The 27,759-nt window shown below is 42.4% G+C and overlaps 1 protein-coding gene across 3 annotated transcripts in view; it reads right to left on the bottom strand.

Moving 5' to 3' along the window:
* Nucleotides 1-520: 520 nt before the first annotated feature.
* Nucleotides 521-27,759, bottom strand: part of LOC148037885 (Polyketide cyclase / dehydrase and lipid transport protein) — a 77,355-nt gene continuing 50,116 nt past the window's right edge. For 2 of the 3 annotated variants that reach the window (XM_087676849.1, XM_087676847.1), the window contains one exon: nt 521-960. In XM_087676849.1, coding sequence (XP_087532975.1) covers nt 742-960 — 219 coding nt within the window. In that variant the 3' untranslated portion in view covers nt 521-741. The remainder of the gene's footprint in view (nt 961-27,759) is intronic. The other variant, XM_087676850.1, reaches the window with a different exon arrangement.

Genomic DNA, 27,759 nt, shown 5'->3' with positions numbered 1-27,759 from the left:
TGTCCTGTTACAAGAAGGGAAGGGAGCTCGCAGTGCATGCTTGCTCGGTTCACCATGGACTGTCATGATTGTGGAAGTCAATTTAGCTGCCTCTTTTGACTGAAATTTTGATGGGCCCAAGAATTTGGTTGATGAGCTGATATCTGCTGTTCACAGCCTGCTATCAACATTCAAGGTCTTGTCGACATTGTCGGTTGTACAATCTCCCCTAAGGCTGTGCAGAAACTAAAGTTGCTGTTAGAATACATGTGCTACTAGGTGCAATTAGGATTGGATTGACTCTGCAATGTTATATAGATCGAAATCTTTTGTACTGCTGCAGCAATTTCGTCACTGACATAAATACCGCAAAATATCATAGGATACAGTACCTAAGACCTAAGATTGTATGCACTGCAATTTTGTAATGGGCAAACATGGTTTAAACAGTGATCTGAATGCTGACATGGGATAAGTATAAAGCATCATTTGACATGCAGGATCAAATACAATAGCCTACCTGAAATACAAGCTCCCGCAGTTTGATGCTCGTAGTACTTTGTTATATAAAAATCTGTACATCATGCAACATTCGAGTATAGAGACCCAGCAGCGTGAGATCTTTAACATATAGACAAATAAAACAAATGTTCTGACCCCTGCAGATGATATAAATGCGTTGATTTGACACACAGCATTTCTTTGTATCAGCTTGAATGAGACAACATGTTTATTCTATATAAGAAATAAAGATAGGCAGCTTTATGGAGAACATGAAGAAGCAGGCATTGATGTGTGACATTTTAAAACTTGGTCGCGCACACACACAAGATTGGTTTGTACTTCCTTGCTCAGTCTGTTTTCTACCAATGACACAGGAAGCCAAACCTTGGGCTGCACATCCACCATGTAAGTAAGGATTGTCTTGCCTGTGAAGCCAGCTGCAGTGACACCTGAGATTTCAGAAGTGTCATCTGTTTCCTGCAAGATGAATATTAAAAAATCTGTAATGAAACAACCCACCACTCAATCAATAAGACCATGCATAAAGTGCAGCCTCACTTAAAAATATTCTATGGGAACTACGGGTCTTTTAGCATGATATTGCCCTCTGTTTGTATTGTGATTCATCTATTCAAATTGAAAAGACTCAAAAGGAGGAAGTTAAAGTGTAGTAACAAAGATCCTCTTCACTTTGCTGGACCAGAATGTTCACTTCCTAGCAACATGAGATGTGCATGTAGAAGGATAACATGAGCATATATATTTTAGCCTGCTCTCAGTTCTTAAGCGCAGTAGTAAGCAAATTATATATGGTTTTTTAATGTGAGAAACTAAAACACGCAAATAATGCACATTTTGGTCCTTTTCTCAAGAAAAGAGAACTCTATTGAAAAACAACTCCATGACAAAAATCGATAAGGTAAAAATAGTACAAGGATTCCAACAATAAGAAGATATAAAAACGGGATAGACATCTCCAAAGTTGCCCTCTTAATTTGGCCACTCTCCAGGGAGAACATCTCATACAAGGGTTGTATAAAGAACCATGAACCCAAAGTGTGGCACACCGTCAGTAGCTCTAAGGAAACCACCCTGTCTCCTGAACTAACTTTAAGTGGATGTGTGGCCTAGATTTAACCTGCTCCAATACTGGTCATCCTAGGCAATCTAGTTCTAGAAACGCTATACCCTCGGGGCTGAGGTGTTGGCATGGAACACATATCAACTTGCACTTGGGTTCATGGAAAGTGGCAACTACTCCCACAGCCTCAAGGACTAGTACTCTATCCCCACCTTTCCCTTAAACAAGTTAATCCAAGGGAGCTGTCATCTTAGGCTAATTACTAGTCTATCACTTGTTCTATTAGAAAGCTAACTTAGTAATAGGGTCCACCCATTTGTAGAAGGCATCCATCTAGGGTATCATCCACTTACTTTCCACACATACATCTGAATTATTTTTAGTTATCTAAAAAAAGCATTCTACTACATTGTGTAAGATATAAAAGCAACTTCCTTAATCAACCTTTCACACGAGGTTCCTTGAACACATTCTATAGGCACATACACGTAGACAATGCAAAGTCCTTTCAAATTTGTCTTTTATTGAAAAAACAGCATTATAAAACTTGCTTCCTTTTAAGTAGATATTCACTTATTTAGGCTTCCTCTCCATCGAATGACCAATAAGGGGATTACAACCATGATCAAAGCCCTATTGGTTCCCAAGCTACCATAGGAGTGAAGCCTTCCTCTCTAGAGACCTACTATCTCAAACATCTGTCAAAGCTCTGAACAATTTATTCATAACCCTCGTCAAGAGCCTCACCAATTTCTAACAGCCCAGCAAAGGCCTCGAGGAGGCACAACATTGCTGTTCTCTCTTTTTATATGGCTGAAGCCTGAAATACATGGGTATCAAATTTTTTGCCTCCTTCAAAATCCTTCTAATACGGCTGAAATACATGAGGATCAAAGTTTTTGCCTCCTTCAAAGTCCTTCTAAAGCAGGGTTGTCAGGTACAATACAGTATGGTATGATAAAATACAGTACTAATTGGTACCTTATGATTTTATAAGGTACGATACGATATTAGTACGAAAAAAAAAACAAAAACTTGGTTATTTTGGATTATAGATAATAGAACACATGTTTAGAGCTAAAATAGCAATGTCACTTGAATTAATAGGATGAATACATGAGGATAACAAGGAAAAACCTCATGCACAACATGCGCAATACACTACTAGAAGATAGATGGGAGTGTATATGTAATACATTAGAGAACAAAGCAAAGTTTAGGGTGGATGGACAAACATGCTCTTCATTCTTTTGTGTGTGTGTGTGTGTGTGTGTGTGTGTGTGTGTGTGTGTGTGTGTGAGAGAGAGAGAGAGAGAGAAGGGTTCACGAAAAAAAAAAGAGAGAGAGAAAGGGGGGGGGAGGGGGGGGGGAGGGGGGGGGGGTTTTGGGGGAGAGGGAGAGGGATGCTCTTGGAATTGCATACTCATCTTGGAAGTTGGGAGAGAGAGAGAGAGTGAGAGAGACTTGAAATTAATAAACATAATGTTACGTTTATGGTGTAATACTTTGGGGAACAAGTGCAAGAGAAGACCGTATGGGGGCCTTGGGCACCCGAATGGGGCCAAGGGGAGCCTAGGAAGTGAGTGAGTGCAAAAATAGTATAACTCACCTTAAGGAGAGAGCTGGCGGGAGACACACGAGGAGTGAGAAGTCGAACCAACACTTCCTAGACATGGCAGGGAGGAGAAACAAAAAAACAGTCTCTCGTGCTTTTATGACTGGTAACAAAGGGGGCACTTAGCAGAAATCTCCCGTTAATGTTTCTCCCATATCAAACATTGACTGGTACCTAATACTGGTATCAGAACCGTCGGGCTACGTCTTCTTGAAAAGAGCCATCGAGCTACATCTCTCGGAAAGAGTCGAAAGGGCTTTTGTCCTCCTCTGCAACTGAAGCGTGAACAGGTCCCGTCTTAGATGTTTCCGTGTTGGCGACAGCTGCAGGATTGGCGCACCAGGTATCTCTCAGGCGACAGCTGCAGAATTGGCGTGCCAGGTATCTCTCAGGCAACGACAGCTGCAGGATTGGCGTGCCAAGTATCTCTCAGGCAACCGCTGCAGGATTGGCGTGGTCGGCAGGATTCGAACCTGCACCGGTGCAAGTCGGGCAAAGTCCCATTTTAAGTCATAACTGTAGTCACAGTTGGTTCACACGTGACCTAGCGGGGGCAGAGGGGGGGAAGGGGGTGTTTAATTCCCTTCTTATCTTGTGTTCCTGCCCGACAGACCTTATTCCCACGCGACCTGCACAGATTGGAGGAAAGTCGAACTGTTCCTCACATTTTTTGCCATCACTAAGTTGTAAAAGCAATTGACATCTGCCCTATCACTATAATCAAGAAAGTACCTCATCTTGTACGCAAATTTCTTATATTTGCTTTCTAATTCCAGTGTATTAATAGAGGGGAAAGAGAAAGAGGGTGTAACCGAAGGCTCTAGTTTCGAGGACCATCCTATGGTGGATCCCCATGAAACGGAAATTCAAGAAGAACAATGGGAAGAATTTTTTGCTACATGAGAACAATTTGATGATTTAACTGCTCATGTGCAAGCACAGGGGGTCCAAATGGAGTTGCTAACTCAAGCACTCACCGAAATAAAATCCCAATTAGCCTTACTACTAAAAAGGGATAAAGGTAAGGAAAAAACCTCAAATATTCCATCTTCATCAAAAGATTTAGATGTGACTATGCGAGACCTTAGGGAACCCCACCAAAAGCTGAGGGATAACCCAGTGTTAAAAGGTATGAAACCCCCTCAGTTTCACGGGTAGGAAAAAGATAGAAATAAAGACACTATCTTTAATTTTCTCCAAAAATGGGAGGATTTGCACAAACTTAAGAATACTCCACCACATCTCCAAGCGTTGGAGGTCAGTCTAACCTTGGGGCCAAAGGCATATAAATGGTGGAGAACTTTAAAGGAGGCAAATAAAATACCTGAAACTTGGGCTCAATTTGAATTGGTCTTTTTGAAAGAATTCCTTCCTGAAAATGAAATGGAAAGAAATTAGGAAGATTGGGATTATGTCAGACAAAAGGGAAGACCTTTGCTGATATATCTCGAGGAGTATCGTGAGATAATCCTCAAATTGGAAGGAATAGATGAATTTCAAAAGACAAGAGGATTCATAAGGGAACTAGATAAGGCCTGTAAAAAGGAAGTGAAAAGGAGTTCACCCAAGACGCTTGAAGAGGCAATTAAATTTGCATTAATCAATGAAGATAATACGCGTCCAGGTGCACTCACTAGTCTCACTAATACGGAGCCCAAGACTAAGGAATTTGAAGTCTTAAAATTTGTAAGCAAATTTAAAAGGAAAATGCCATTCCTTAAGGGTAAGAAACAACCCTTTGAAAAGAAACAATATGTAAGGCCAAAGTTAAATCAAGATGACTTTGATAAGGCCAAAAAAGAAAGGTTGTGTTTCAATTGCCTATCCCCTAACCATGTTGCCTGGAATTGCCCTCAAAGGAAAAAGGAGAAAGATAAAGGAAAGGATAAGGACAAGTGCAAGGGAAAAGACAAGCAAATCCATGTAGTGCAGACCCTAGAATTAAAGGGGCATGAAAAGTATAAATCTTTAGAGGTCTTGCACAAGGATGCACAACACAGGTGTTGTATGTCAACTTCTATGTGGCAGCCTACTTTCGGCCCACATGATTTAGTTAGAGTACATGGATTGATAGCGGGAAAGAGGGTTAGAGTCATGATTGATAACTTTGCCATCCACAATTTCATAAATTATGCACTTGTCAAAAAATTGAAACTTCCCCAACAAAAGAGTGAGCATCAATATGTTGTTCATATGATGCAAGGTCAGGATAATAAAATATGGGATACAATGGTATCCAATTAGGAAATCGAGATCCAAGGATATAAAGGTAAGCTTGATTTCCAAATTATGAATATGGAAAGAGTTGATATTGCTTTAGGGAGGGAGTGGCTATGGGGATTGAAACCATCATTAAAACGTAGTTATCATCATAATACATTGGAATTTGAAAGGGATGATAAGACTTTTGTGATTCAAGGTGAACATGAAGTATCTGATAACCCTTTGATGTGTTCCATTGAAGTTCAGAAGCTGATAAAGAAGGAAGTTTGTGAGGTATATATGTTATGGTCCCTTCCTGTACAGGACACTTTTACTTTTTGTAATATAAAGCAACAATTTTTTTATGTTTGTGAGTTGAATGTAAGTAATGAATTAAGTAGTTTGTTAGATGAATTTAAATATGTGTTTCCTTCTGATTTACCAAGTGGCCTTCCACCAGATAGGGATGATGTGAATCACCCAATTGACATAGATAGGGATACACACCCTATTTCTAAATCACCTTATAAGCTAAGTGAAACACAGCACCAAGAAGTCGAAAGACAAATTAAGGATTGCCTTGATAAAGGGTTTATACAACCTAGCAATTCACCTTGGGCTTCGCCAATTTTATTGGTAAAGAAAAAAGATGGTTCTATGCGATTTTGTGTTGATTATAGAGCACTTAATAAAATAACGGTGAATAATAAATTTCCTATGCCCAGAATGGAGGATCTTTTTGACCAATTACAAGGGGCGAAATTCTTCACAAAGATAGACTTAAGATCAGGCTATCACCAAGTAAGAATTAAGGCACGGGATATTCCTAAGACAACATTTTGTACTAGATATGGGCATTATGATTTTTTGGTGATACCTTTTGGCCTCACTAATGCACCAACTCAAACCAACTTACAGGAAAAGGGAAGAGCTTTAATTGGGGAACAGACCAAAATAAAAGTTTTCAAAAACTTAAGGTACCTATTGCTACAGCCCCAGTACTATTAATTGTGATAGGGCAACAGTCACGGTCTTATTACAAGAAGGTCGACCAGTTGCTTTTGAAAGCAAGAAATTAGACCGTGCAAAACGGAATTATTCTGTTTATGAGAGGGAGCTGTATGCAATAGTACATGCAATGAAGAAATGGAGGCACTATTTGTACGGTGCCAAACTTTTGATATTGTCGGATCATGAAAGCATCAAGTAAGTGGCTTAATGACCAACCGGATCTACAAGGGTATAACACTTAGTAGAATGCCCATCATAAATGAATTGAGTTTTACTCAGTTCACTTCCGATTTACTTGAATCCTTAAAAGGGAAATGCCAGGTTGATCCAGCATATTCCAACATATGGGAAGCAATAGAAAATGGGGATCCAAATGTTCAACAAGAAAATGGAGCATCAGGGGTTGCTCAAATGGGATTCAAGTGGAACAAGTTTGCCATTGATAATGGTTATTTACTCTACAAGGGTAGGGTATGTATCCCAAAAGTTGAAGAAATAAGGTGCCAGATACTTTTTGAGTGTCATGATACCCCTAGTGCGAGACATCCAGGCGTTAATAAGACTTATAGTCTTATTAAAAGGCAGTTCTATTGGCTTGGAATGAATAAGGACGTCCTTGACTATGTGGTCAAATGTAATAAATGCTAGGTTAATAAAGCTAAAAGATTGAAAATGGGAGGACTTCTCCATCCATTAGAGATTCCTTCGGGGAAATGGGAGAGTATCTCCATGGACTTTATTGTCGCATTACCCAGAACGCAGAGGGTACACGACTCTGTGTGGGTGATTGTGGATAGGTTAACCAAAATGGCTAGGTTTATTCCAACTTCAACTGATGTTAAAACACCAGAATTGGCTAGATTGTTCATAGAGAACATATACCGATTGTATGGCCTTCCGGCAAATATAGTTTCTCATCGAGATAGAAAATTTGATAGTCAATTTTGGCGTGCTGTATTTAGAAAGTTGGATACTAAACTTAGCATGAGTACGGCGGAGCACCTGTAAACTAATGGGCAAACTGAAAGAGTTAACCAAATCCTTGAAGATATGCTCAGAGCATATGTAAGTAAAAGGCAAACTAATTGGGAAGAGTATTTACAAATAGCAGAGTTTGCATATAATAGTGCCAAGCACTCTTCCATTGGATATAGTCCATTTATGCTAATGTATGGGTTTCAACCCAAAGCTCCTCATGCAGTAGGACTGTATAAGGAAAAGGTTCAAGCAGCCAAGGACTTTTTGGAGGATATGAATAATATGTCAAAATTTGCTCAAGAAAATATTAAGAAAGCTCAAAATTGAGCTAGAGCTTATGCAAATCCTCACCGAAGAGACATCTCCTTTGAAGAAGGGAAATTGATCTATCTTAAAGTGCCTGAATAAACTAAAACCATGAAAACGGGACGATGTCCAAAGCTATCACCCAGGTATTGTGGTCCTTTCACAATACTTAAAAGGGTGGGAAAACAGACTTACAAGCTCCAACTACCTGCTGATAGTAAAACACATCTAGTTTTTCATGTAAATAAGCCTAGGTGATATGGATAATCTAATCTTAAATGATAATATTGAGGAGCCATTAGATGACCAATCTAATCCACATGAACTAGAAAGAATTTTAAATGTTCGTAGCATATGAACAAGGAATACTATTTATCAAGAACACCTGGTCAAATGGAAAGATTGTTCGGAAGAAAGCTCAACATGGGAGCGAGTAAGTACTTTAAGGAAAAAGTTTTCCAATTTACAATTGAACCTTCCAAGTATCGTTTTCGAGGATGAAACCAATTCTTAAGGGGGAGGAAATGTTACATTTATGGTGTAATACTTTGGGGAACAAGTGCGAGAGAAGACCGTCCGGGGGCCTTGGGCACCCGAAGAGAGAGAGGATTTAGTTCCTTGGCATACGGTAATCTCCTCTGCTTCATTGCCATGATTTTGTATCTTTTCCATCATCTAACTTTTGTACTCGTTCTATGACTTGATATGATATAACAGCTCACTATGGAAAGAGAGAGAGAGAGAGAGAGAGAGAGAGAGAGAGAGAGAGAGAGATGCTTTATGGAATGTTAAAAGGCGTTTCTTCTGGCAGTAAGCAATATTGGTTGTGCAGAATTGTTTTTGTTGGTAATTGGGATGGTTTTTGTGCCATGGAGCACAAACAACATGCTTTGGCAGGTTCTTCTTCTTATATAAGGATTATACATTGTTTTTTAGTGGATAGGTTCCACATAAATCTGGAGTTATGTTGGCTGTTTGATCTTCCTTGTAGCCATCCTTGGTTTCTTAGGATGCTTGGGCAGATTTCTAATGCTAGAAATCATATGAGGGCGAGGTTTTGTGGCCGGTGGACGTGTATGCTCCTACTACTCGGGAACGCCATCAACTTTGGAATGACTTGCACTACCTTTCCATGGCTAGTCAAGGGGCATCAGGCTTGGGATGCACTCGCAACTATATCTTTGAAACAAGACATGTGGTCTTGGATGCATCCTTCATAGTCTGGATATACTTATTGCTCTCTTTAGCATCCAAATACTTGGGCCAGACTTGATAGGATATACATTTGTCAAAGCAATTCTTTTCTTCCAGCAGCGATTGATATGTGGGTGGAGCAACAGCATGTCTTGTCAGATCACTATCCCTTGGTCTTGGAATTGACTCATAGGCCGGTTCATGCCTTTAAGGCTCTGCTTGCTTGTTTGCCTCTGCGTTTCAATAAATCTTTTTTGCTGCAAAATCTGTTCTTGAAGTGTATCCAGCAATTCATTGCTTCTTTTAGCTTGGTTCTATCTAGGGGCATGGAAGCATGGGCTGTTTTTAGGGATAATGCACGTGCATTGTCCTGGCAGTATGATACTCAGCATGCTGCTTCTTTTCGAGCTGAATCGCAACATTCACAAACTTTGTTGGGGATACTACTGATGACTTGGTTACATGCATTGAATGGTTGAAATGTAGAGTTCAATCTCTTTAAGAGGAGGAATATGCTAAATACAAATTGCTGGCCCAAGCAGAAGCTTTGCATGATAATAACTGTCAATCTCATCAGTTCTTTGCTCGTTTATGCCAAAAATAAGCTCGGAAAAATATTGTGCGATATTATCCGACACTTGGGTTAACCTATTGGTGTGGAAGTAGCTCCTCATGCCTTGCTTGATTGGATGTCATCCCGTATACATGATTGGTTTATGTACTGGAAATCTCAAGGTTGGCCTCTTCATGTGAGACTTCAAGTTGCTTGATTTATCATGATCAATATGGTCTCATTTTTTCTACCCTTACTTCCTTGGACTAAGATGTCTCTTTTGGAACTGGTTCAGCCTATCCGCTTCATGTTGTGGAAAAAGAAAGGGAATCGTTTGGAACAGATGTCGATTTCTTGGTAGCATGAGACTACTCCTAAAAGGATGGGGGGGCAGCACCTTTATTGGATGTTAATTTCCATATGGTTGCTTTGAGATTGGAACTTTTGTAAGCTTTGTGTGTGTAGAGTCATCCCTGGATAGATATTGCAAATTTTTTCATTGAAAAGACTGGTATCTCGCATGGTCACACGGTTATTCAAGTTTCTTGGTGGCATGTGCTCAATTCCACGACGCCTAATAAGGTCTCCCAGTCTTTTCTCCTTTCTCATTTGATTGCATCCTGGCAACAGATTTTGCATTTTGTAGTTTGGCGCCCTCCTGATCTTCATAAGGAGGAGAATTCATTGCAAGGAGAAGTACTGGCTACCTCCAGGTTGTTGGATTGGACTGATAAAGACTTGCAACAAGATAAGTTCAATTAGATGGCTTGCTTGGGGTTGTAGACAGTCCATGATGGTGTCATTCTTGGGCAACCCTGTCTTTATTCTTTTCGGCGTATTTGTCAGTACTATTGGGTGCCTCGTGGCTATCATGACATTTGGTCGTTCTTACAGGAGCAGCTTCTAAGATACTCTCCATTGCCTACTTTACAAGCAATGTCTCCTCTAGGGGATTGGATGTTTATGCTACTTGATGATTTCAAGAACAGGTGAGCTAATCAAATGTATCATTAGATGGTCGAGGTCAAGAAATGGATCACTGGAAAGACCAATAAATATGGCATATTCAAGACAGCAAAAAGAAGTGGCAAGAAAAATTCCTCCAACTTTGAAAGTCTAATATTCCTTATCAAGGTAAAGTTTTCATATGGAGGTTGCTTATTGGAGGCCTTCTAACTGGGGATGTGTTGCATGCTTGCAAGATCTCCCATGGTCGTTGTGTATTTTGCACTACGTGCGATGAGAGATTGCTTCATCTCTTTCTCTTTTTCCCTATTGCTCAACAGATTTGGAGTTTTGTTTCCCATGTTTGGTCGTCGGTGACTCAAAAGCAGATATTAGCTCATTCGTGGATTATGGGAAGGATGCCTTCTATGTCCGCCTTGCAATCAAATCATTCCTTCCTTTTCCATTTCCTTAGTTGGACAGCTCTATGGCATATTTGGCATACTTGAAATGCCTTCATTTTTTATTCTGACTCCAGTATCCATGGTCATGTGGCCCGTGTTTGTGGTTTATTGTTATGGCAAATCTCCTCTATGGTTTCAGCTGACCTGGTTCTTCTTGACATTGCTGCTCCTTGACTGGATATTGTTCGCTCCACTCCGGTTGTCCTTTCTGTGTGATATTTGTGTGTTATGGTCTTAGAGGCCTTTTGGCTTGATTTGTGTTTGTTCTATTTTTCTTACCTAAGCTGATGGTCTGATGTAAATATTGCCATTTAATTCAATTATCTTCACGAGAGAGAGAGAGAGAGAGAGAGAGAGAGAGAGGTCTATTGAGGCCAAAGTTGACCTATGAGACATAGCCATGTACAATAATAATCGTCACTAAATATCAAAGTGTGACATAGTAAAATGTGATGAACGACGAAAATATACAATGCAAAGAGAGACTGAAGTGGCATATGAGAGAGGATACTAGGGATCAAATAGAGGGATGGGTGGTGGGGATATATGTGGAGCTATTTACATTTAGCTCTATAGCCGGGTATGAACATACAATTAAATAGCTTTGCCTAGTCAAGATTGGTGGGTAGAGTAAGTCATACATCTCTGAGGAGATAGTATAGAGGTAATATCCAGTCTGATCTCCCAACTCTGCTAGGTATTGATCATGGCACCGGCGAATCTCTCTCATCTCTCTGGTGTAATCTTTGCGATTGGTACCCTGGCCTCCATGGTCAGCATATTGCTCTGATCTCCTTGGCTATCTAAATTGTCACCCCTCTCTATGTAGGTACTATGTGTGGTCAATGTTTGGAAGAAATCGGTGAGTTGTGACCACCTATCCCCCCCCCCCCCCCCCCCTATGTAGTGCCATCTTGTGCAGAGCCTCGAAATCTCAACCAAGAACTGACCTAAGCGGTCTTGATCCGATGACTCCATGACAAAACTAAGAAAGGTGTCCTTGAAGAGTGTGGAGTATCTGGCTAGACCATACTATAAGCTCTACATCTGCATACGTAGTGCTCCTTGCTTCCATCTCCTCTCAACAAAGTCTATAGATATGCTTAACTCAAGCAATATGAGGTGCTCTCCCTGCCTTGATCTTGAGCTAATGAGATGAAACCCAGTCAACGTGTTGCTCCATGTCGATCCCATATCCTATGAGTCATTGCTCCAGTTGTACATACCATGACATCTTGTGTCTTGCCTAGCATAGCTCCTAGGAGGCCTCAAATGCTCTTCTATGTAGTTTTGTCTGGATGCAAGGCCTACTTAGCTTGCCTTGAGCAGGCCCCATAATCCTTGTCTCTTTCATTTTATGCAGTGGACCGGTCCCTGGCACATCTGGCGGGCTTGCAATGCTTTCATATTTGACTCGGCCTCGTGCATCCATGGTCATCTAGGTCATGTGTGAATATTGCTATAATTGCAAATTACTTCCATGGTTTCAGCTGGTCTAATACTCAAAAAGGTGCATGCTCCATGTCTAGATATTGTTCGCACTAACCCCTATTGTATTCACTCCATGATCCCTCTCCCTTATCCCTATAGCATTGTAGTTGTTGCCTTTTGGCTTTATCAGTATTTGTTGCTTGTCTATGATTCTGTTTGGCTAGCCTAAAGGCACATTGTAAAATACTTCAATTCATTAGTTCAAACTTCTTTCATGAAGAAAAAACACAAAGAGAGCACATGTAATGTTGTGTTGTATACTGAGAAGGTATAAATATTTGATCCATTGTAATCTATATCCAAAAGAAACAACTTGACAAGGCAAAAACAATCTATTTGTGAAATTGATCAAGTAAGAGAGACCCATTAATGTTGACCTCCTTTACTATATCAAGGCCCTCCATTTTATTGAACCATGCCCTTTTCAACTTGTGCAAGCGCGCGCACGTGCACACACACATAAAGGACTTCTAATTGTCTATGAATGGCTTCCTTTATCCTAACCATAAGGCAAAGGACTTGAACACATACTTCAATCACTTCCCTCCATTACATCCTACAGCATAGTTAGCAGCACTCGGATGTAGTGATTCCAAGGAGAGCCGTGTGGGTCTCTATAAAGAGCGCAATTGTTGTTGGCCATTTATGCTAAATGGCCAATGAGATAGGAGACAATTTTGGACTATCCTAAGTCAATCTCTACCATAGGTCAATCACTGGACAGTAGGGAGCAACTTTAATATGATTGAGGTCCGAGAGGATAGGAGAGGTAGATGCATAGAAACTATTAGAGGGGGAGAGCAGGCTGCCTAGGAGGAGTTCTTATTTAGATCCAAGGGCAAGATCCATGGTTCATAACACAAATTCACAAACTCCCTTCAATTTTGTTGGAGAGACAGGGCAGTAAGAGCTAGGACTTTCTCTAGGATCAACCAGTTCTATGTGGATGTTTGGGCCTATGACATAGGTGGCCTAACAAGAGTGGCATGACCCTCTGGGACCACTTGCCGATCTAGCTACTTCTCTTTAAGAGTTAGGGGACTTCACTCCAATGTTACAATCCTAGAGCACCTGTTCTACGAGGATGACCTTAGAGAGACAGTTGTACAAATTTGGAGATCTAGACCCTTCTCAACCTAGATAAGTGACTAGTGACTTGGACAAGAGCCCACAAGAGATCAGCTCCTTCAAGGAGGCCACGCAGAGGAGAGAAGGCCTTCTAGAAAAGGAGAGATCAGCTAGAGCATCATTAGAGAGAGGAAGAGAGACAACCATACTAATGATGGATAGTTAAGAGAATGCACATTGCTAGGGTAGAGATTGATGCCATGAAGGAAGCCACATTAGAGCATAGGTTTCACACGAGAGCTTCCTTTTGGACTTAGACTAGTGATAGGTTTAACATTGAATTTTTCCTCACCACAGAACCAAAACACTCTAGACACGGTATTCAGAGACTCTAGAGAGCTAATGGATCCATTCCACAAGGCCCTTTGGAGGTAAGACAAAGCGGCTATACAACACTACAGAGCATTTCTAAGGTCCACTACTAGTCCCCCCTCGCTATGAGAGGAACAAAGACATAGTATGGAAAAGCACCAAGAGAGTGGTTACAAAGAGAATAATCATATATCTGATGGCCCATTTCATAGAAGAGGAGAGCCGGAGAAGGCACTTCTAGCCCCACCTCAAACAAGTGTCTAGGAGAAGATGGATTGGATAAGTCCTTTTTGAACTACTAGGATCTTATTAGTGTAGGCCTCATCTCATCTTTTTGGGAGATAATGGCATCAAGGGTTATGTCAAAGAGACTTTCCGAGGGGCTAATTCACCTCATCCCGGAAGGAAGTAGAGACAAGCTAGAGATCCCATAGTGGAGACCAATCACTTTTCCTGGAACTACTTATAAGATCCATGAGAAGGCGATCAGTCTCCACTTTTTTTTTGGCAGAAAAAATACGGTTAATTATATTACTCAAAAGCTGTTTACAAAGAAGTACATGTACTCAACAATCTAGCTGGAGCTGAAACAAAATCACCAATCAATCATATGTACAAGCCTCTCAAGGCAGTCTAGGGGGTATAGGGGCAAGAAGCCATGGAGGAGTATACCACCACCTCCGTCTGCCTGCCTACATCATGAAGAACAAGTCATTGCTGTCCCAAGTGAGCAAAAAATGATGATGGAGCTCCTATCGAGCTCAAGAATTGCCCTACACCTAGTCCTGGCTGCCATGGAGGGAGTGGATGATGGAAGTCCACAGCTCTTCCAAGGTCACGTATATTGAGAGGCACTTGCTGCCAAAAATCATCTAATAGCATGCCTTCCAAATGTGCCACCCCTGAGAGGCTCCCAATGATCTCCCACACCTCTAAGCACTTGGCTGTGGGATCCAATACCTGGTGGACAGGCTGTGGGATCCAATACCTAGTGGACGGGCAATGCATCCAAGCCGACCAGAGCACAAGAACCTAGCTCAATGATGAAAATCATGTCATCCTCTCAACCTCGTACAATAGGTGGCAGCCTTGGCTAACTGCCTACAGACAAAAAGCCCCCCAAGTTATACACCCCAAGCTGGGCGCCATATAACAAAGAATACAGCAAGCTCCTCTCCACACCAAATGTGCTGCCTTGCATGACCAGAGGCAATGCTTTGGAGTTTCCAAGTGCTTTTGTGGGCAACACTAGCAAACTCCATCCTACTGCATCTCAGCCAACTAGCTCCCAAAAATCAAACCTTCGTGATCAGTCTCAGACTATCCACATTGATGCTGGATATCATACACCCCACCCAGACAGATTTTGTTCAAAAGTGGTACAGCTTGCACAACATCTTCACTTTCTAGGAACCCACTGCTTTGGCTCAATCTAGTAACCGAGTCCCTATTGTGCTCCTCCTTGACTTTGAGAAGGCATATGACCGTGTGGATTGGGAGTTCTAAGAGGGCACGATACTGAGGATGGGATTTCCAAAGCAATGGGTCAAGGGAATGGCAGCCCTTTACTCCTCAACACATAGCCAAGTTATGATCAATGGAGAGAGAGGAGACAGATTCAACATTCAAAGATCAGTCTGACAATGGTGTCCACTAGCTCCTTTCTTGTTCTCATTTATAGCAGAGGCCATGAACTCTTTGAGAGAGAGATCCATAGGTATCAGACACATTAAGTTACCCATCCTAGAGTTTGAAGAGCTTCTTCATGTGGAGTTTGCTGATGACAAAGCCATCTATCTAGATGGGGATGAGAATAGCTTTAGGGCCCTTGTAATGGCCATAGAGATATTTTGCAAAGCAACAAGTGGCTTAAGTAATTAGTATGAGTCCTATGGATTTTGGGTATGCAACACTAGAGAGTCTAGTGGTTACCTCTTGAGGATTTCATGTGGGATCCCCGTGGGACTACACTAAGATATTTGAGATGTCATGTGGGGATGACATTACCTCAAAGCAGCAATTGGCACCTCTCCTCTTGAGCATTAGACAAAAGCTTCTTTGTTGGAGCTCAATGAGACTCTAATTAGCAGGGAGAGTAGTGGTCACCAACCAAGTTCTTCTTGTGTCCATGTGGTACATTACTTCCTATTGGGCATTCTCTAGGTCATGCATCAGCCAGGTCAAGCATCTCATCAAAAACTTCATTTGGTCTAGAGGAGACAAGAGCCCAAGCCGAATGAAGGTGTCTTGAGATGTCATCCTACACCCTACATCTAGAGGAGGATTGGGGATCATGGATCCAGATAGCCAGAGCAAAGCATTACTGGCTAAGCTCATTGTTAGGGATCTACTTCCAGACAAGGAGCCCTAGAAGAAACTTCAGGCATTACAATCTAATCATCATGAAGTACATGTTTTGGGTCAAGTATATAGGCTTTGAGTAAGCTCACATTCAATACATCTTGTGCTTTGAGATGGGATGGGAGTTCTAACTTACAAATATTCATGCCAAAGCTCTTACTATTTTGGTAAGGTCCGCAATATCTCGTACTTTGTTTCTTGTACTTGCCAAGCGATAACGAACTCTTCTTAGGTCAAGCTCTCAAGAAAACAATGTCTCCTTCCTTGACCCATTCCAACCTCTTCGGATCTACATAAGCTTTCAGCATGTCTTGGACAGCCTTAATGTCTTGCCTGATTGCTTAGACTTGCTCTTTCGTATCCTCAAGCATCCTTTTAGAAGTTCCAACCTTGAGGATAGGATTGAAAAATTTAATGGGGACAAATAATCCTACTTGTACAAAGCTTGAAAAAGGAGTCATACCTATACTTGATGATGAAAGCATTGTATGCAAATTACATTGAAGGAAGGTACTCGATCCATGTCTTACGTTCATAGCTACAATAGGCCCGAAGGATATCCTCAATGAATTGATCAACTCTTTTGGTTTGTTGGCCATCAGTTTGAGGGTGGTAAAGCATAGCTATGTACCAATGGGCTGAAAGAGATGGATCCAGAATTTGAAGGTGAAGAGTATGTCTCTATCACTTACAACTCTCTAGGGCAATCCATGTAGGTGGAAGATCTCCTTAATGAATAGCATGACTATAATAGAAGCCTTGAATGTCTCCTTGACTAGAAAAATGTGGGCTACTTTGCATAACATATCTACTATGATTAATATGGAGTCGTAACCTCCTTATACATTAGGAAGTCCAATGACCAAACCCATATTGGGAAACTAGTTCCAATTAGATTATGTAGCCTCTAGCACTTAGGCCTATATGCCCATAAGCTAGCTATTAAGAGAGAGAGTGCAACAATATTCCACTAGTGATAGATTCATTTCAATCAAGGATTGTGTGCCTATTATAGACATATCTATAAGAAAATTTTAATGCATGTCCTAATAGACTCAAGTGTTTGAACCTTATACACCAGTCTTTGGTCTTGGATAGCCAATAGTTTAGTTGGCCACAAAACAATCCTTCATGCATGAATTTGTGTGTGAGTGCCTACAATATTAGCTTAACAAAGTTCAAGGGCATAATTAGGCACTATAGGTTCTTTATCCTTTCCAAATTTCCAATGGACTTGTACGCTCATGGAGTGTTGTAGGAGGATTGCTCCCAAATAGCATGGCTATGATGCAATCTAGGTCCTAAATTGAATAATTGCTTTAGATGGCCTGTTTCATTTTCACTAAGGTAAACATGCAAAAACCCACTTGTTTTTTGTTTGTTGAGCCTTGATACTAATGGTTTGCCTGCTGAAATCAGCAATGACCATTAGTCCATGGTTGTTTCTAGCAACCAGCTTTCTAGCTGTTGGAGACTTGCATATTATTGCAAATGAAATTGTCAATGACCGTCTTCTTTAGCTCGCATACCCATTTCTAGAGTCGAACTTCTCTATGTCATCCTCACAAAGTATCTCAAGACCAGTGGATAGACCAAAATGAATCATCATAGCATGGAGAATATGCATCAAATATATGTCTACCATTGACAATTTGATTGGGGGAATTTCAATCCCGGACAAGATTGAGTTCACTTTAACAGTATTACTCTCCTAGCTGTCCAATACAGCCCATTGTTGCTAATGTTATGAGCCAAGGTCACTGATATTGAAGGATTCTAACTCACTACACAACTACACATATTATAAACTATTTTCAAGGTACTGCAGATTAGTCCAAAGTACCAAGAAGATAGTCAAGTATCTTCTACTTGGATTCAACTCTAGATGTTTGCATTTATCTAGTGATTTATCTGGTGTCTAATATGAGCCTTTGAAAGAATGCTTGGACCAAGACAAACTTATTGTCTCAATTGAGAAAGTCCTATACTATGAGGACACAATTGTTAGCAATCATGTGGGTCTTGTGTGGTCATCTCTTGCCTGTGAGCATTAGTTTGAGTCAAATGAGGACATTAAGAGCTCTAGCATTGTCTGTCTATCATTTTATGTGTTTTAGACACTTTAGGTGGAGGGCACATTACTGTATTTCTTTTTGGGCACTTTTGGCTATTTTTTAGGGGTTTAACCATATTTCAGGTTTTGCTTCTTTTTTCCCTACATATATAGGCGGCCTACCCTCCCATTCTCATTATCCATCATTGATCCTTCGTGATCAGCCAGCCCTCCTCATTCTCTCACCCCCTTGCTACTATCTGGCACCCACACTGATGCATAGAGTTGCGTATTGGAGCTGACTGTTGCAACCTCGTACCTTCAGCCATTGTAATCACATTGTTCCTTCTCTCTCCTGTGTTCTCTCTTTGTCTTCTTCTCTCCGTGTTCACTTTCCTCCTTCCGTTGCACACTCTCACATGGTATCAAAGCCACGTGTGGGAGCCGGAGATCTTGAAGAGGAGCATGCTCCACGACAAAACCAGCTGGGTGCCATCCACACATGTTGCAGTCCCTGTGTTTGACATCCAACAGTGCAAGAAGGTGGCCTGTTTTCAGCCCACACCAGGCTGTGTTAGGCATCAACACCTTGCGTTTTGCATCAGGGCGCTGCCTCTCAGTGCTGGGAAGCCATTATTCAGGCTGGGTGGCCATTATTCAGTGCTGGGCGGCCTATTTTTTGGTCTGCCCTTTTGTTTTTTGCAGGCACCCCCTCTCACATGTGTGCAGCAGGTTTAGACCTGCATTTCAGGCAAGCGACACCCTCCTCTTGCTGGGGGCCGCAGTTTTCTCAGTTGGGAAGCATCATACCTAGCTGGGCGACCTGTTTCTCACCTGATTGGCAACCTCCGGACAGATCAGCATTTATTGCAGCCATATCTGTGTTTTGCAGATCTGCCCCTCTCTAGTCAGCATCGAGTCATCTCTCACACCTCAAATACTCCCCCGTCTATATTGCTCTCTGATCAGCATATCGACGGAACCCATATAGGTGGAGGACATCCCAATGGCAGCATCTTCTTTGTTTTCTTGCAAGTATTTCTTGAAAGACATCTATCGCTGACATGTATGCTTTGAGGGATCATGTGCTTCGGGATCATTTTAGACCGACCACCATCCTATCACTCTTTCCCATTATATTCTTCCGGGGCTTCCAATCCCGGATTGGCATTGATGGCATTTCCTAAGAAAGTGCCAATCCTACACTCTCTCTCCACATCCAACAAGTTGAATGGGATGAACTACCCTCTCTAGTCATGCCACATGGAGTGTCTCCTCGAGGATTGTGACCTTTTGAGATTTAATTACTGTCCCTATAACCATACCTACCGTGGATCCTCATGATGGTGTGATTGTGGATTTCGCAGCTTTATGGGATCAGTTCAATGCCAAAGCCTGCTTTTTTCTTCTTTTGACTTGTACAGATTTTGTGCTCATGCATGTTAGATGTATCCGCACCATTGTAGAGGTTTGGAGGAGATTGGCATCGATTATGTCTTGGGCTGAAGCTACGACAACTTTCTATCGCAGATTCCCCTACAAGCCACCATCCCCTACCGCTTGGCCCTTGGTCCTTGTTGCATACATGCTAGCAACCTTACAAGTATATCATTTTAGAGCCTAGGTGCAAACCATACACATCTACATACCAACTCACAATGACTAGTACACTGAATAGTAATCCCAATGGCAAAAATATTGTTAGTATACAATACCCTAGACGCAAAACCAAATAGATCCAAGCTAGCAACCTTACAAATGTATCATTTCAGAGCCTAGATGCAAACCATACAAATGTCCGTCACTACCAGAGTAGAGGTGCAACCTCCCCCTTAAGCATCAAGTAATACTCTAGATCCTTGCTTTGTTGAACTTGACTAAGCCCAATCCAAAATCAGCTCTAACTTAAATGCATAAGGTAAAGTGTATCACTGAGAATGATTTGCCAGGTCCTCCTGCTCCTGAAGGGAGTGAGCCCTGAAGTGGAAGCATGGAGTGAAAGCAAGAGCTATGGTGGAAGGAGCAAGAGCACGAGAGAGAGAGAGAGAGAGAGAGAGAGAGAGAGAGAGAGTATATTAACGTCTCTAAAAGGCCAATGTGGCCTATGAGACCAAAGCAGTACATACAATGATGGTGTGTTTCTCATCTAGAACGAGAAAAAAGATGAAAAACATGCCTATAAGACTGAAAAGGAAATGAAATAGTGTCCCATAAAAGGGAAACATGTCAGTGATCTGAAAGTGAGAGTAGAGAAAGGAAAACTCTCCATCAATGATATGTCTGTTCTCTAGGGAGGTGTATCTCTGCATAGCTGAGGCGTCTTGGCATCTGTCTCCTGTGGCGCTCAATGATGGCTTTAATTTGTCTGTGGTGTGGATGTCTAGGCCTTCGTCCGGGTGGACGTGGGCGCCTAGACTGGCTAAGTGCCACTGCTCTATCCAAAGGGACACCTACAGAAGATGAGGTCCAATGATGATGTACTCCTGTAGGCTGTGTGGCAGTAGTAGTGGTATCTGCCATACTCTGTCGTGTATCCATGAAAAAGTCAGTGACTGCTCTCTGTCTATGTGAGCCGAGCTGTGGGAGCCTCCTACTCCGTAGAATTGTTGCTCTGCGCCTCTGGAGCTCCAAGAGGAAAAATCCCAAGCATCTCTGATCCTCATACTGCATGATCCGTCTCAGGGGTCCAAAACCCTCTCGAAACAGACAGTGGTATCTACCTCGTATGTCGTAATATACAGTGCATCGGCAGATGTAGTGTTCCTCTGTCTCTGGCTCTCTGTCGCATAGTGGGCATATGCGTTCTTCTGTCTGTATACCCTCCCATTTGCCTGTCTCAATCCTCAGGTGGTGGGATGAGGCGCGGATCTGACCAATAACTGTGCGTAGTCCATGAGGCAGCTGTGTGTCCATGTAATTGGGTCAGGTGATGAAACCATCCTCAGATACCTGGAGGAAGTGGGTCTGGTAGTGTGCCATCCTCGTGCCATGGGGCGAGGGGGGTCGGATCCAGGTCTTCTCCGTATCTAACTTCAGTATGTCTGCTCTGATCACATGGTTTAGCTCTGATCGGCTTAGGTCAAGTGTAGGGCAATCCAGGCTATAGTCAAAGGGGGGTAGTCTGTCAATCTGCAGACCATGTAGACGCATCCATGTACTCATCTGAGCATACCAACAGTGTCTGTCACCGTCTGCTGCTAGTTGTCTAGAAGAGGCCAAGGCTAGCCGTGGGTATCTATCTTGGGGGAGCTCCCATAGTCTATGTATGAAAGTCACTGCCTGAACCAAGGCCTCAGCCACCATGGGTGATGCCCCCAACTCAGCTCTGATAATCTCATGTGGGGTCGAGCTCTTCGCTCGTATCATGCGTGAGATCATCATGACCAATGGTCTTTCCATGTGCTCCCATCCATCATAGTATTCCTTCTCTGGTCCATCCTCGTCTCCCAAAGGCTGTCTCCTCGTGTGAAACAGACTCGGACCCCAAATAGCTGCCCCATATAGGAGTGTGGGTGTAACCAAGGTGTCAAAAAGCCACAGTTTGGTACGCGGCTCATGAAATTGTATGTGAGCACATTGCCTCTCCAATGCCCCTAAGGCTGCATATGCTTTTGCCAAACGAGCCTCTGATGTCTCTCTCCAAGAGAACTGTGGTCCCTTCAATGTGACCCCCAAATAAACATACTGCCTAACCATCTCCACTGGCTCTCCGTCAAAAGTAAACTGGTGCTCAGCTCTTGTCACCCAAGCAGCTGAAGTGTTAAATACCATAACTTTAGTTTTTCCAAGGTTCACCTTAAGATCTCTATCTCTGCAAAAAGCTGATAATGCATCCAAGTGTCTATTTAGTCCCTCAGGTGAGTCAGATATAAGTACAATATCATCGGCATAAAGCAGTAATGGTATCAGCACTCCAGCTAGGTTGGCTCCGGCCCCACCCGTCCTATCCACATATTCTGAAATTTCATCTATATACAGCCCAAAAAGTGTCGGTGAAAGTGGACAGCCTTGTTTCACCCCAATGGTGCTATTGACTGTATCTGAGATGCCCTCAGGTGTTCATACTCTGCCTGTCACTGTCTCATATAGGGCATAGATACTCCACTGTATCTCTACGGGCACATCAATGTTTTGCATTCTTTTCATGAGTCTAGCACGTGGCACTGTGTCAAAGGCCTTGCGAAAGTCCACAAAACAGCAATAGATCTTTTTCTTGAATGCCTTGCCTTCTTCAATGATTGCCCTCAATGTAAAGATATGGTCTAGAGTTGTATATCCCCTCCTGAAGCCAGCCTGGCCTTTTGACCTCAGGCCATGCATCTCGGCCCATTCACTCAACGCTTGTTCCACGATAGAGCCATATATCTTGGCCAGCATGTGTCCAATCATGATAGTTCGGTAGTTACTAGGTAGCACGGGGTCTCCACTCTTAAAGAGCGGCACAATAATATGGTCTGACCAACAGGTTGGAAATCCCTCACAAACTGCCCTATTAAAGATGTGAGCCAGCGTTGGTGCCAGAATATCACAGGCATGAGTGAAGTGTTCAGCCACTAAACCCTCATGGTCTTGGGCTCTTCCATTTTTCAGCTTCCATATGGCATTCCTCACTTTTTTTTCTGTGAAAAATCTGCAATTTGCTGGTCTTGAGGTTGAGGGGAGTGGCATAGGCTCTTGGCCAGGGATATCATAGAGTGTGCAAGCATATCCATGCCAATCATCCGGTCTAGTAATTTGTAGGGGTGGCTGGCTCTCATGCATCTTTTTCCATGCTCTCTTGCTGTCCTGCCCCAAGAACATGGAATACATTTCTGTTTCTAGTCTGCTCAGGTATTCCTGCTTCTTTTTGCGTACCAACCGTCTGAAGAGTGTTCGAGCATGCTTATGGGTGCATATACCAAGTGCCAGCTCTCGCTGAAAACGTGCTCGTGTCTCTCTGCACTCATCATCATACCAGCCATTCTGTGGAGCATTACCTCGTGGAGGTTTATCTGACGGTGTAGTGTGTGGGAAAGCATATGCTGCTGAAGTGTGTATTATCTCGGCCAACTGTCCTGTAAACTCATCCAGAGAAGCCTGTGTGTCTAGCTCCCTCAATGCATCTCGCACAGTAATGCTGTATATGTGTGAGGTCGCTTCCACAAAATCATAGCGTGGTAATTTTGGTATATGTGACTGTGCTTCATGTATATGCCCATATTGCATTGTGAAAGCTAGAATAGCATGGTCTACTACTAATCCAATTGGTCTGTCTGAGATTTCAAAACTTTTTATGTCAGGTAGCAAGTTGGGTGATCCAATCAAATAGTCCACTGTGCTTGACCCCTTCTTGTTATTCCAACATGTGAAGCCATTAGATCTTGGCCACTGTGGTAGCCCGTTAAGGATGGCCAAACCATGTGCACTTCCCAGTGCCAGTAGGTGTGTTCCATATTCTGTTATCTCTCTATCTTGGGCTGATCTAACTAATCCCACTTCATCTAATGCAATATCTCTGAACATCTCATCACTAGTGTCAAAGAAAGCAGATTGGTTGTTTCCTGTGCGTGCATTAAAGTCTCCTGCTAGTAGAACATCTCCAATTCTCATGTATCCCATTATGTCCTCATATAGTGGTGTATACGGGGATGCCTCTTTAGGGGCAAACTTAGAGTATGCAGGGGGAAAATAGCATATGGCAATATACATGTCGCGAGTTCTGCTTGTACGTAACCTGACCCACATGTATCTTGCCTCTACATCTCTATGTACCACTTGGACTGTATCTCGGAGCTCTTCTCTAAATAGAATTGCCACACCTCCTGATCCCCTCGTCCCTCCAGGCCGTCTAGGCTGAGGGCGATATACACTTTCCTATCTATATCCATATACATCAGGTAAACGGCTGTCTTTACATTGATGTGTCTCAGTATACATAGCAATGTCTATACCTTTGAAAGTATCCTCAAAATAACCTACATCTGTCTTAAGGGAGCCATTGCAATTCCACAGTGTGAACTTCAGGGTCTCATAGGCCGCGCACCGTCATGCCGTCCTTTTCTCTGTGATGATGACTCTTCCATCTCTGTATATAGCCCATTTACCTGCTTTCCGTGCCTCTAGAACACGTGGCATATTTTCCCTCCTGTGGGCTAACTGGGCTGGGGTGAGGTCTTCATCTAGGTAGATCTTTTCTCCTTTGAGAGCGATCCTCTTAGAGAGGAAGGATCTCTTCTTTTCCAGGTCTCCAAACTTCAAGATGAGGACTTTTGTTTTTGTGTTAGCCTTCCCGACTCGCCAAGCCCCAATGATGGGTACATTTGTAGCTCCAATTTTGGTGGCAAGAGCTGTAGCATCTTCAATTGGGGAGCTTTTCTCGTCTAGTCCAACCACTCTTACGTGGAGTGCGCGTACCCGCCTTTTTGCCTCTTCTTCCAAGGTGGCATTCATGACTTCCACTTTGTTGCCATGCATTCCTTTGTTCCGAGAGAGAGAGAGAGAGAGAGAGAGAGAGAGAGAGAGAGAGAGAGAGAAGATGTGGGAACTCCAACAATCACAATGTGTGACCGGCCTTCCTTTTATTCAAATATCACTGAAAGAATAAAAAATGAAGTAACACTAATGGGTGCTCGCCAGCTACAGGGTACATGTGTGTGAGTATTGCCAATGTAACTAATACACGGGCAGCTAGACACAAGCGTCTTACCCCCAAAAACCTCCCACTTAAAAGGTGCTTGGGCCCCTAGTGAGAAGAGAACAAGAAAAAGCCGACAAAGTACAAGTGTACACAGAGTACAATAGGATGAGGAAAGACGTCATCTCATCCGACACCCATCAACTTCCCAAGGCAAAACGCTCTGCTTAGAGACTTTTAGTGAGCAGATCTGCAAGATTTTGGTTAGTTGAGATCTTGACAAGCTCCTCAATGAACTTGTCCTCAACGACCTCTCTAATAAAGTGATAATGTACCTCAATGTGCTTCGTCTTCACATGGAAGACCGCATTCTTAGCGAGCTGAAAAGCACTCATAGAATCCGAATGCAATGTAGGGACCACATCACTCTACCTCTGTAGTAGATATGGGCGTGCATTTTTGCGCCCTGGACATCCAAGAAACAACACCTCTAGCAAAGTTAAAGAAATAGCTAGAGATGGACTTTCTACTATTTGCATGTCTTGCATAATTAAAGTTAGTGTACCCCACGACTCCTGTGAAGAAAATACCCTAACACAAAAATACAAATAACACCGTACGACAAAGCACAGACTGATAGAAAAACACAGTTAGGGATAGGGTAACTTAGAGACAATGAATACAGTGAATCAATGAAATGATATGACTATTGAATACACAATGCTCATGCAGCAAACACACTATGCAGTGAATGAATATTATACCTCAAACTCCTGTATCTCAAGGATTAGGGCAGGGATAATGAGTTGGAGAGTGTATCGTACTCCAAACGGATCCCAAATCGTAGCAATGCAGCCTTCGAATATCGAACACCAACAAATGCAACCAATAAAGACTGGATTTGATACAGACGGCAATGCAAGAGAGAGAAATACTAAAAACGCAAGTGAAAAGCAAAAAAGACTAAAAATGCAAGTGATGAGAGAGAAAACAACAGTGACAGACTGAGGAGAGAGAAAACAGCAAACGCAAGCTGAGGAGAGAAAATCTGTAGAGCGATGACTGAGAGGAGAGAGAAAATCTGTAGGGCAACAATTGGAGCCTGCAAACGTAGCAATATGCTAACATGGCAAACTGTACGACAGCTGGATGGATGGACAGCAGCAGTCGCCTAGCTAGAAACAACAGCAAAATGATGATCGAGGGCTGAAAACAAGCACTAGATGAGTGAAGATTGCAATGAATAGCTTGGATTACGATGTCCTCTACGAACATAGTGTGGGCAGCAAGCTGAAAACACCTGAAACTTGCAAAAATGAGATTAGGGCTGAATGAAGGGCAATATACCTATTTATAGAAAGTTCGGGCCCTCCCAAGTGGATTTGTGCTTATGGGATATAGACACTCTCTAGGAACGCATTTCTTTTTAAACAAACAAGGTTTCTTAATTAAGCATGTTTTAGGGCTGTTTAAGTGAAGCTAATGTATTTTTAGCTCAACACCCTCTCTCAAGCCCAACAACGGTGCCACAAGAAATAGGCCAATCAAGCTCCTTTTTTTGTTTTTTTATCTTTTAGCCCACAGCGTCCCACCCAAAGCAACCAAAGCATCGGACAAAGACTGTGCATCAACTACACAATGGCCTACTAAGACTACAGAGGCAATGGTTATCTTACCAAGGGAGCCCAAGTGATCACCCCAAAGAGTCCAAGGCATCGAACAAAGGTGCACGACAACTACCCAGTGGCCTACCAAAAAGGTGCATGACAACTGCCCAATGGCCTACCAAGTCCTACAAAGGTGGATGGAATTAGCCATGGACTTTTTCTGTTTTTAGGACTTTGTAGTTTTGATAGATTTAACATTAAGTAAGGGTTTCACATTAGTTTTCGTCCTATTGAGTATCCATGCCCCAAACGGAAGAGTGATAAGAGATGGTTAGACCCAAGACCTTCACAAAACAAGCATACTATCCCTACTATTACTAGGTGTCAGTGAAAGAAAAAAGGATAAGGTGTGGGTAATACAAATATGGCAAAGATGTGAAGTAAGCAAGACAAGCAAAGCAAGCAAGCTAGGGAGAACTGCCTTGGAGATTGACATGTGCAATGCAACGAATATGGTGGATCCAGAGTTGACCACTCCAAAAAACCGAAAAGAGATAAATACGCACAGATGCATGTTTACATGAACAGAATGCCAATGCATGGGGAAATACAAAGAGAGATGCAAGATGTCATGCTCATGCAAAATGCAATGCAATGTAACAATGCAACTTCGACACTGTCCTCACAGGGAAATTATTCACTTGTCCAAGTACCCTTTTACAATTATGTCAGCTTGACAACACCGATGAAGTTACAAATGTCCATAAGTACAATATAAATGAATAAATGAATGTCGAAAAACTATAAGCATCATCACTGTCACTATCAAGAGAAGTAGACGCCTCCTCTCAAACTAGAAGGGAAAGAAATAGGAAAGCACCCTCTCCCCGTCAATCTAAAGAGGTAGGGAATGATGTATCCAAGCCGATCCCGGATAGAAGGTACTGAAGAACCGGCCGGTTGATCACTTTGGTCAAATGTTTGCAAAATTGTCTAATGAAGGCACAAACTCTAGAAGGATAGTACCTAGCTCAACTTGCTCTTTGGAAAAGTGGAAATGGACTCTCACATGCCACACCCCGTGGTGCGATGATCGGATTGCCCACAAGGGCAATGGCACTCTAGTTATCGCAGAGTAGACAATGGTAGGAGAGTCACAAGGAAAGTGAAGTGCCGCCAATAAGCTCCTTAGGTTGATGGTCTTGGTGGTGCCATCGAAGAGAGCCCTACACTCTGTCTTGGACGTAGAAGCCACCACGGTCTCTTGCTTACCTGTAATCAGTGCCATGTATCCAGCTCAAAATGTGCCATGTAATCAACGGTAACAGCAACACAAATGATACCTGAGATGCAAGCCGAGCA

This window comes from Lygodium microphyllum, chromosome 4, assembly GCF_053477565.2.
Source record: "Lygodium microphyllum isolate KBCC chromosome 4, Lygodium_microphyllum_v1.1.10, whole genome shotgun sequence".
NCBI classification, from domain to species: Eukaryota; Viridiplantae; Streptophyta; class Polypodiopsida; order Schizaeales; family Lygodiaceae; genus Lygodium; species Lygodium microphyllum.
This window is presented reverse-complemented; position numbering and strand designations above follow the sequence as displayed.